Source organism: Tachypleus tridentatus, unplaced genomic scaffold, assembly GCF_004210375.1.
Source record: "Tachypleus tridentatus isolate NWPU-2018 unplaced genomic scaffold, ASM421037v1 Hic_cluster_2, whole genome shotgun sequence".
Lineage (NCBI taxonomy): Eukaryota > Metazoa > Arthropoda > Merostomata > Xiphosura > Limulidae > Tachypleus > Tachypleus tridentatus.
In genome coordinates, this window is record NW_027467782.1 from 65,920,565 (window position 1) to 65,931,898 (window position 11,334).

General features: G+C 34.5%; 1 protein-coding gene across 1 annotated transcript; it reads right to left on the reverse strand.

The window, feature by feature from the left end:
- Positions 1 to 1,703: 1,703 nt before the first annotated feature.
- Positions 1,704 to 10,864, reverse strand: LOC143242370 (transmembrane protein 50A-like). Its single transcript, XM_076485725.1, has 2 exons — positions 10,655 to 10,864; positions 1,704 to 1,898 (listed from the first exon to the last, which is right to left on the reverse strand). Exons 1-2 carry the CDS (start codon positions 10,751 to 10,753, stop codon positions 1,704 to 1,706), a joined length of 294 nt encoding a protein of 97 aa, XP_076341840.1. The 5' UTR covers positions 10,754 to 10,864.
- Between the last annotated feature and the right edge of the window lie 470 nt (positions 10,865 to 11,334).

Here is an 11,334-nt window from a genome sequence, read left to right on the forward strand (position 1 = left end):
CCTGTTGGTGACTTGGTCGCTTTTTTCAGTCACAAAGGTTTTAAGCTGTGGAAAGCAAGCAAATTGACCCCCAAATACCGCGATAACGGCGCTCCACTGTAATGGCTGTCTGTTCTCTGCCATCAGTTAGTATCAATACCAGATGTTTAGCATTGTTTGTTTTTTAAGCCATCAATCAGGGAAGAAAACAAAAAAACTTGATATATGTTGCACTATTTCATTTTCTTTGGAAACTCCCACAACCCACCCTCTCTCCATGGGGTCAAAACACACCACTTCAGAACATCTGAAATAAATCTTTAAATCAATATGAACGCTAAAGTTTTATAACTGTTTCTGACAGAGAATTTTACACTTAATTTTCATACATTTCAATTGTATTCATGTACAAAATACTGTGGTTATGCCCTTTCAGAACTGTTTGTTCTGTTTTTGTTTAGTAGTTCCACATACAATATTAACTGTAAGAAAGACGAGAAAAATTATAATACATTTAATTTAAAAAACATTGAAGCCCCAACATCTCTCACATAGGAGGTTTTATAGTAATAACCGTGGAAGTAAACTACAATTGGAATACTATCATATTTATCTAGAAAACATGTTAAATAATGATTTATTCATATCAATTCTACATGTCTGATGTTTTAACGCTTGCACTTTATACAGTTTTATTCTAACAGCATTGAGTGTAACTAGGCTTGCATTGTGTGGCATGTTCTCCTAATATCCACAGTTTTTTCCTGCCTTCATATCTAATGACAAATCACATTGGCTGTGTAAGAAAGGATTACATATTAAGGTTGTATCTAAACGTTGAGGTAGAAATGCAAAGTGTCATTCTTCTGATATTCAACTTATTCAGTTAAGATTAAAGCAGACAACACACTTAGCTGAAAAAAATGTAAACTACAGTTAGAGATTTGCATCTCAAACACTGCTTTTAATGGCATTTAAAATACTATTAACAAATTCTTAATATTGCTATTATAAGTGTTATTTACTTTAAAATGAAAAATAAATCCAAAGTTTAAATTTTATTACACTATTTGCTTTGATTAAATATTCAGGTGTTATTTACTTCAAACTTATTTCCATTGTTCACTTTTCCTTTGATTGACATAAAATGTTCAGAGGGACACATTTAAAGGATTGGAATGTGAACATTTTCTTTATATTTAACAATTAACAGTATGCCACCATGCAAACACTTCCCTTCATCAAGTTGTATATAATTTGTTCATACTTAACATATACCTTTTTTCTTTATATATATATTTAGATTATATATAATCTTACCAAGTGCACTATAATTTCTCATTTGCTTTTGAACCACAATGTAGTGATAGAATCTTAACTACCAGACATAACCGTTAAAGAAAGTTGCAATATATTTGGCTTTTGAAACCATCTCAAACAGAATTATTTTCCCATACTGTGAAACCAAATTCTAATTTGAATTAATCTCAACCCAAGCATACATACTTCCAAAGATCTCACCAAAGCATTAAAAATTAAAAAAGTTATTACATCGCATAACACTTACGCTTGTATAATTCAAATAAAACTAATTCACATCAAATAAACAAACTAAAAAAAAATTAATTATCAGAGGTTAGATAACAATGTTTAATAATGAATCTCATCTCTACTGATCTACCAATTTTCTGCTTTCATAAGTCTTATTAACCCCAGTGAAATCTTCAAGTAATGTCATATTTGTGTGTTATTTTCTTTGCTACCTTAACATCATGTTGGTCAGTATTAACAGTGATGTATACATACATGAACAGAGATATTGTACCAAGAACTCCACAGACATGATAAGCATGGTGAAAGTCCTCCATATGAGGGTATCCAGCTGCTACATCCAAAATAATCCACCAACCTGTAAAGAACTGAAAAATAAAAAATACAATAAAACTAATTTTTCAAGGTTTTTCCTTACCAAACAATGTACATATACATTCAATATTATTGAAACAAATACACAGTACTAATAAGTCAGAATGATACATATATATTGAATGCATTTGAATGGAATTCAAGTACAGAATAACAATTTTTTATTTATACAATCCTATATTTAGCACATAACACAACAGCCAGGTGCATCTGCTTTCAGTGCCAAACCACAATAAGCACAGCATGAATTTTAAATAAAACAGTGGGCACAAGAGGATCAGGCCACCAGAATATTAGGAAAAATCTCACTTGGCCTCCTACTAAAACCACACCAAAAATACAGTATAAAAGACAAATAATTATTTGCCTAACAAATCACATTAACATTTAAATTAATAATTATGTTAATTTCGATCACTAATGGTGCACATTTCTATTGAAAACATTCTCCTGTCTTGTGAAGAACTCCTTTGTTTTATATAATATCAAAATGTATCTGCATCGAGAAACTCCATGGAAAATCTTACAGTTCCAATATTTTGAATGCTCTTTGGTAGCTTCTGAAATATGGCAAAAGACTGTCTGAAGAATGTCATATCCCTAAATCCTTTTCAGTATCTGTAGCAGCTTAACCCCATTCATGAAATAACCTTGCGTGGTATTACTTATGCCAGAATGCATAACCTTGCACTTTAACTTTAAAAATCCAACATCACTCCCTTGGACAATTTGCTAATATCTTAAGATCTGACCTTAACTGTTCAAATTAGTCTTCAGTTCTTACTGAATTATATATTTTAAAATTATCAGCAAAACTTCACATGATGAGTTGATAGTCTAAGGTGGATCATTAATGAACAGAGCAAACAAGATCAGTCTGAGCACCGAGCCGTGGAGAACATTGCTAATAACCTTTCACCCAGACTTTTCTCCATTGACCAAGATACATTGAAATCTATTAATGAAATGTGCTTCAATCTAGTTACAGGTATTTCCTACAATGCCATAATCATTTAACACAAGTTGTACTCTTCTACAAGGAACAGATTCAAATGCTTTACTCAAGCCAAGAAATATAACTCAAATGATGTACTCTTGCCATATAGCAATGTCCAGCCTATTAAGGTCTCATTCAGATTGATAAACGCGGATCTTCCTGGTACAAATTCATGATGCAAGTCGAAATTTACATTTATCTTTCTAACTGGTCCATTATCCTTTTTTCTAATAGCTTTCTCTAATAATTTAACCACCTGTAAAGCGTAGAGAAATTAGTCTACAATTTAATGCAAGTTTCTTTTGTCTCCCTTCTACAAACTGTAACACAGCAAATCTCTAGTCACATGGTAGTTTTGCTGACTATAGAGACTTGTTAAAAATTACTGTTAAAAGCTTTCCAATTCAACTGCTACCAATTTCAGTATCTTTAAGTGGATATCATCAGGTACAATGGCTTTGAATTTATTTATCTGCTTCATGAAGTAAACCCCCAACAGTAAAGTGGTAAATCTATAGACTTGCAATGCTAAAATCAGAGGTTTGATTCCTTCAATGGGCTCAGTAGATAGCCCAATACTGCTTTGCTATAAGAAAACATACATCAAGTGAAACACCTCACCTTCATTTACAACCAAATTTAAAGTTTCATTTTATTGTAACCATCATCATTCACATTGTGTTCATTCATCTTTTCAGTCCCAAACAAACACCCGCAGCCTTATTCAAAATTTAAACATCCTTATCCATTCTATCTAAAACGGAGATACAAAATATTCATGAAGAACATGTGCTGTTTCCTCAGTATTCTGTGTCACATATCCATTAGTGTTAACTACCCTATTGCCAGGTTTATTGATGCTTCTATTGACATGTTTTTAAAAAGATCTCTTACTAATCTTTATAACTTCAACAAGTTTTTCCAGTTACATTTTATTCTTTTATAACACTTCCGGCGTGATTTCTACTTCTACACATTTTGCAAAATTTCTGTTATATATAGTAAGTTTAGATCTTCACCAAGCACGCTTTTATCCCCAACACCTGTTATATTTAGTAAGTTTAGATCTTTACCAAGCACACGCTTTATCCCCAACACCTGTTATATTTAGTAAGTTTAGATCTTACCAAGCACGTGTTTTATCCCCAACACCTGTTATATGTAGCAAGTTTAGATCTTCACCAAGCCACATGTTTTATCTCCAACACCTGTTATATGTAGCAAGTTTAGATCTTCACCAAGCACATGTTTTATCTCCAACACCTGTTATATTTAGTAAGTTTAGATCTTTACCAAGCACATGTTTTATCCCCAACACCTGTTATATTTAGTAAGTTTAGATCTTTACCAAGCACACGCTTTATCCCCAACACCTGTTATATGTAGCAAGTTTAGATCTTCACCAAGCACATGTTTTATCTCCAACACCTGTTATATTTAGTAAGTTTAGATCTTTACCAAGCACATGTTTTATCCCCACACCTGTTATATGTGTAAGTTTAGATCTTTACCAAGCACATGTTTTATCCCCACACCTGTTATATTTAGTAAGTTTAGATCTTTACCAAGCACATGTTTTATCCCCAACACCTGTTATATTTAGTAAGTTTAGATCTTTACCAAGCACACGCTTTTATCCCCAACACCTGTATTTAGTAAGTTTAGATCTTTACCAAGCATGTTTTTATCCCCAACACCTGTTATATGTAGCAAGTTTAGATCTTCACCAAGCACATGTTTTATCCCCAACACCTGTTATATGTAGCAAGTTTAGATCTTCACCAAGCACATGTTTTATCTCCAACACCTGTTATATTTAGTAAGTTTAGATCTTTACCAAGCACATGTTTTATCCCCCACACCTGTTATATGTAGTAAGTTTAGATCTTTACCAAGCACATGTTTTATCCCCCACACCTGTTATATTTAGTAAGTTTAGATCTTTACCAAGCACATGTTTTATCCCCAACACCTGTTATGTATGTAGTTTAGATCTTCACCGCAAACGCTTTATCCCCAACACCTGTTATATTTAGTAAGTTTAGATCTTTACCAAGCACACGCTTATCCCCAACACCTTTAGCAGGATCACTGTTGTTTTATTATTACTGTTATACTTTGGTACATTTATGGAATTACTGTATTTATCACTAAAAAATAGTCCATGTTTCTTCCATATTTCTATCTGCACACAATACATCTTACTCCAAACTTAGTACTTTTATATTTTCTTCGCTACATTTGTAATAATTTAGTTTTTCTTGCTTAGAAGAATCAACTATAGCCCAACTCACACTATAATAAAAAAACAATTACTGAATGGTCATTCTTGCTTAATGGTTCCATAATATTTAGATTATGTATTTCAACATATTGTTTTTGTTATCAGTAAATCTAGCAGGCTGAGAATGTCACATTCCCAAATTCATGTATATCCTGATACAATTATCTATTCTACAAATAGAGAAGTAAATATATTAGAGAGATGCATTACCCACACCCTGCATGTTGTTTCAGACAATATTTTGTAAAATCTCCAACAATCAATACACCTTCCCAACTTGAAATCAACACTTTATCTGCTCAAACAGTAAATTATCATTACCAAAACCATGCCTGTAAACTATCTAAAATTAAAGTCAGCCACAGAGACTCATCAAAAAGTGGTTATTCAAGTAATCATTTAGCTCAAAATTAATATTATGTTTTTATGTATATATATATAAAACTAATCCCACCTCCTTAATTCAGTGCTATCTTTCCTTATAATTGTATATCCACTTATGTCCAGTTCACTATCCCCTACATTGCATATCCACTTATGTCCAGTTCGCTATCCCATACACTGTACATCCACCACGCTCACAGTTCGCTATCCCTACATTGTACATCCACTTACGCTCACAGTTCGCTATCCCCTACATTGTACATCCACTTACGTTCACAGTTCGCTATCCCCTACATTGTACATCCACTTACGCTCACAGTTCGCTATCCCTACATTGTACATCCACTTACGCTTCACAGTTCGCTATCCCCTACATTGTGCATCCACTTACGTTCACAGTTCGCTATCTCTACATTGTACATCCACTTACGTTCACAGTTCTTTCGCTATCCCCTACATTGTGGCATCCACTTACGCTCACAGTTCGCCATTCCCTACATTGTACATCCACTTACGTTCACAGTTCGCTATTCTCTACATTGTACATCCACTTACTTCACAGTTCGCATCTCTATATTACATCCACTTACGTTCACAGTTTCGCTATCCCCTACATTGTTATCCACTTACGTTTCACAGTTCATATCTCCTTACAGTACATCCACTTACGTTCACAGTTCGCTATCCTCTACATTGTTCATCCACTACGTTCACAGTCGCTATCCCTACATTATTGCATCCACTTACGCTTCACAGTTCGCTATCCCCTACATTAGTATCCACTTACGTTTCACAGTTTCGCTATCCCTACATTGTGCATCCACTACGCCACAGTTCGCTATCCTCACATTGTGCATCCACTTTACGTTCACAGTTCATCCCCTCATATTGTGTGCATCCACTTACGTTTTCACAGTTCGCTATCCCTACATTGTGCATCCACTTACGTTCACAGTTCGCTATCCCCTACATTGTGCATCCACTTACGTTCACAGTTCGCTATCCTCTTTATGCAGTATCCACTTTACGCTTACAGTTCATATCCCCTACATTGTGCATCCACCTTTACGTTCAAGTTCGCTATCCTCACATTGTGTGCATCCACTTTACGTTTCAAGTTCATATCCCCTACATTGTGCATCCACTTACGTTTCAGTTCGCTATCCCCTACATTGTGCATCCACTTACGCTTGTGTTCGTATCCCCTACATTGTGCATCCACTTACGCTTCAGTTCGCTATCTCCCTACATTGTGCATCCACTTACGCTCTTTGTTCGCTATCCCTACATTGTACATCCACTTACGCTCAGTTCGCTATCCCCACATTGTACATCCACTTACGCTCAGTTCGCTATCCCCTACATTGTACATCCACTTATGCTCAGTTCGCTATCCTCTACATTGTACATCCACTTACGCTCAGTTCGCTATCCCCTACATTGTACATCCACTTACGCTCAGTTCGCTATCCTACATTGTACATCCACTTTATGCTCAGTTTCGCTATCCCTACACTGTACATCCACTTACGTTCAGTTTCATATCCCCTACATTGTACATCACTTACGTTCAGTTTCCATATCCCTACACTGTACATCCACTTATGTCAGTTCGTATCCCTACATTGTACATCCACTTACGCTTCAGTTCCGCTATCTCTTACATTGTACATCCACTTACGCTCAGTTCAAGTATCCCCTACATTGTACATCCACTTACGCTCAGTTCGCTCCCCTGCACTGTATATCCACTTATGTTCAGTTCGTATCCCCACACTATATCCACTTATGTCCAGTTTGCTATCCTCTACACTGTATATCCACTTATGTCCAGTTCGCTATCCCCTACACTGTATATCCACTTATGTCCAGTTCAAGTATCCCTACACTGTACATCCACTTATGTCCAGTTTGCTATCCCTACACTGTATATCCACTTATGTCCAGTTCATCCCTACACTGTATATCCACTTATGTCCAGTTCCTTCGTTATCTGCCACACGTATATCCACTTATGTCCAGTTCTATCCCTCTACACTGTGTATATTCACTTTATGTCCAGTTTACCCCTCACACTGTATATCTACTTATGTCTAGTTCGTATCCTCATAATTGTATATCCACTTATGTCCAGCTGCTATCTCCCTACACTGTATATCCATTATGTCCAGTTGACTATCCCTACACTGTATTCACTTATGTCCAGTTGACTATCCCTACATTGTATATCCACTTATGTCCAGTTCAGATCTCTATACATTTATATATCCACTTATGTCCAGTTCACTATCCCCTACATTGTATATCTTCCATTTATGTTCAGTTCACTATCCCCTACATTGTATATCCACTTATGTCCAGTTCACTATCCATACATTGTATATCTATCCACTTATGTCCAGTTCACTATCTCTCACATTGTATATTCACTTATGTCCAGTTCACTATCTCTACATTGTATATCCACTTATGTCACAGTTCATTTTATCCCTACATTGTATATCCACTTTATGTCCAGTTCCACTATCCCCTACACTGTATATCCACTTATGTCCAGTTCGCTATCCCCTACATTGTATATCCACTTATGTCCAGTTCACTATCCCCTACATTGTATATCCACTTTATGTTTAGTGACTACCCCTTTGTACTAGTGTTCATCATTACTACATTATTGCACTTGTGTTCATTGTGACTACCATATTGTTCTAGTGTTCACTGTGACTACCTCATTGCACTGGTGTTCATTGTGACTACCTCATTGCACTGGTGTTCATTGTGACTACCCTCATTGCACTGGTGTTCATTGTGACTACCTCATTGTACTGGTGTTCTTGTGACTACCTCATTGTACTGGTGTTCTTGTGACTACCTTATTGTACTGGTGTTCATTGTGACTACCTTATTGTACTGGTGTTCACTGTGACTACCTTATTGTACTGGTGTTCACTGTGACTACCTTATTGTACTGGTGTTCACTGTGACTACCTTATTGTACTGGTGTTCACTGTGACTACCTTATTGTGCCTGGTGTTCACTGTGACTACCTTATTGTACTGGTGTTCATGTGACCTTTATTGCACTGGTGTTCACTGTGACTACCTTATTGTACTGGTGTTCACTGTGACTACCTTATTGTACTGGTGTTCATTGTGACTACCTTATTGTACTGGTGTTCATTGTGACTACCTTATTGTACTGGTGTTCATTGTGACTACCTCATTATACTGGTGTTCAGACTACCTTATTGTACTAGTGTTCACTGTGACTACCTCATTATACTGGTGTTCACTGTGACTACCTTATTGTACTGGTGTTCATTGTGACTACCATATTGTACTGGTGTTCATTGTGACTACCCCATTATACTGGTGTTCATTGTGACTACCTTATTGTACTGGTGTTCATTGTGACCTACCTTATTGTACTGGTGTTCATTGTGACTACCTTATTGTACTGGTGTTCATTGTGACTACCTTATTGTACTGGTGTTCATTGTGACTTCCTTATTGTACTGGTGTTCATTGTAACTATCTTATTGTACTGGTGTTCATTGTGACTACCTTACTGTTTTAATCCTTGAATTTGTCCTGCCTTTGCCTATCCTTCAGTTCATTATATGATTTATTTGACATTTCACATTTTTTATAGTGAGATCAGGAACAAACACTATTTTCTTCCATTCATTTTTAGCACTAGCATTTTTTGTTAACTTTGACAGCATTAAAAATTAAGTATTTCATCTTTGGCCAACTGAAATCATCATTATTCTTCCTTATACGATATATTTTCTCAATCTGATCAGCCTTTATCTCCATGTCTGGAGATACACCTTCATGTAAGTCATAACTCATTCTAGTTTCATTACTTGCTCCATCATCTGGGACTTCTTGAATACAAAATACCACAGCTTTTCTTTCATCTCTACCAAAGTACATATCACACATATTCTAAACCTTTCAGTTTTATCTTCAATGTCATCCAATCTTTCTTCTACATCTGTAATTTTTCTAATAGGTGATAAGACTTCACCATCACAAGTTTCCCAAAACCATTTTATGTTTAAGGTCAATAGCTTGAAATTCTTCCTTAGTAACTTTAATACCTTCCAATGGGACCATTGATCATGATTCAGAATTCAAGTACAATATACTTTGTGTTAATAAGGATACTAATTTTTCCACAATTTTCCATCTTATCATAAAAATCTTCAACATCAGATGCAGGTCTAAAACCAGCCCTAGCTGGTGCTTCTTCATTTTTGCTGTTGTCTCGATGACAAGATAATCAGAGTGTTAGTTAAAGCTTTTATATCTCATTTTTGTTGTTGTATTATATTTCATCATTATCTTAGTGTAGCTATATTAACCTTGATGAAGTTATATAAAGTTTCCACCATTACTTTAAATAATTATAAAAAAAATACATTGATGAGCTAAATCTTAAAATGCACAAAATCTATAAATACAAAATTGGGACTGAACTTGAATGAATTGGAAGTAATGTAAGTGTAACACAACAAGGTAATAAAGCAAAATAATTCTCATAATAAAAGTACACATAATCTATAATATAAATATATATTGCATAAAAACTTTAACCATTACTATTAATGTTTCATTAATAGTTGTTTTCTTCTACAGACTTTGAATAGATTACTGCAAATTTTTTATAAAATTTGATTTGAACTACAGAATGTAAGAATAATAATAAAATTCATCAGGTTAGTTACAATAGTTAGCAAAAAGTTGAACAGTTTAAGTCTAGCATGTTGAACTGGATGAATATTGTTATAACAGTAACATTATACTAGTAGCAGAACTATTTTTTAAAACTTCCAAAAAGGCTACTTTATTTCTATAATTAGAATATTATTTTTACATTAGAGCATCAATAGAAATTAGTCATCACACTATTAATAATAGTCTGTCACTCTGCGTAATGACTGATTTCAAATGTTGTAACTAACCTAATCTAAACTAACTTAAGTCTCCAGTAAATTAAGATTCAATAATATGGCCCCGTTACAATTTAAAACGCATCTTTGAAACTCAACGTCAACAGTTTTAAGTACATTTGCTTACCATTGTTCCAGCTCCAATAGAAGCCACAGCATTTCTCTTTTCCCCTAATTCCAGCCACTCTGGTCTGTTAATGTGAATATTATCTAAACACCCTGCCATTTCAATTTATGCAAACAGAAATAATCGAAAGTTATTTTAAAGAAAGAAACACTTTTTGTTTCTAACCCTAAACTAATTTTACGATCAATTCAACTGACAAGTATGAGTGAATCATAATATTTACACTGCATATCTAGATATGCAGTGAATACACGTACGTCATTCTGTCTTCTCATAGATGTCGGTAAAACAAGAGAAATTAAATAATATTTATTAGGACTTTCACAATGCATTTTTTATTGAAAGATATATGTCACAACTTTTCAATACCCGTAGCAGTGTACGAAATGTTTTTTGCTACACAATACTGATGTTAGTATCTTTATTGTATTTATAAATTTAACTAAGAAAAAGTTAGTTGTTGTTTTTTCTCTAAAGACTTTAATTGGACTACTGTAATTTGTTTGTAAAATTTGATTTGAACTACGTATATATATATATAGGTATATACCTTTTTCTTAAATTACGTTTTTCTCTGTGAGAGTGAAAGAAAAGACTGTGTCCTTCTCAGTTGGGTAATGTAAACATCTGAATATATCTATATATATATATGTGTGTGTGTTATAACCACAAAGCTTGAC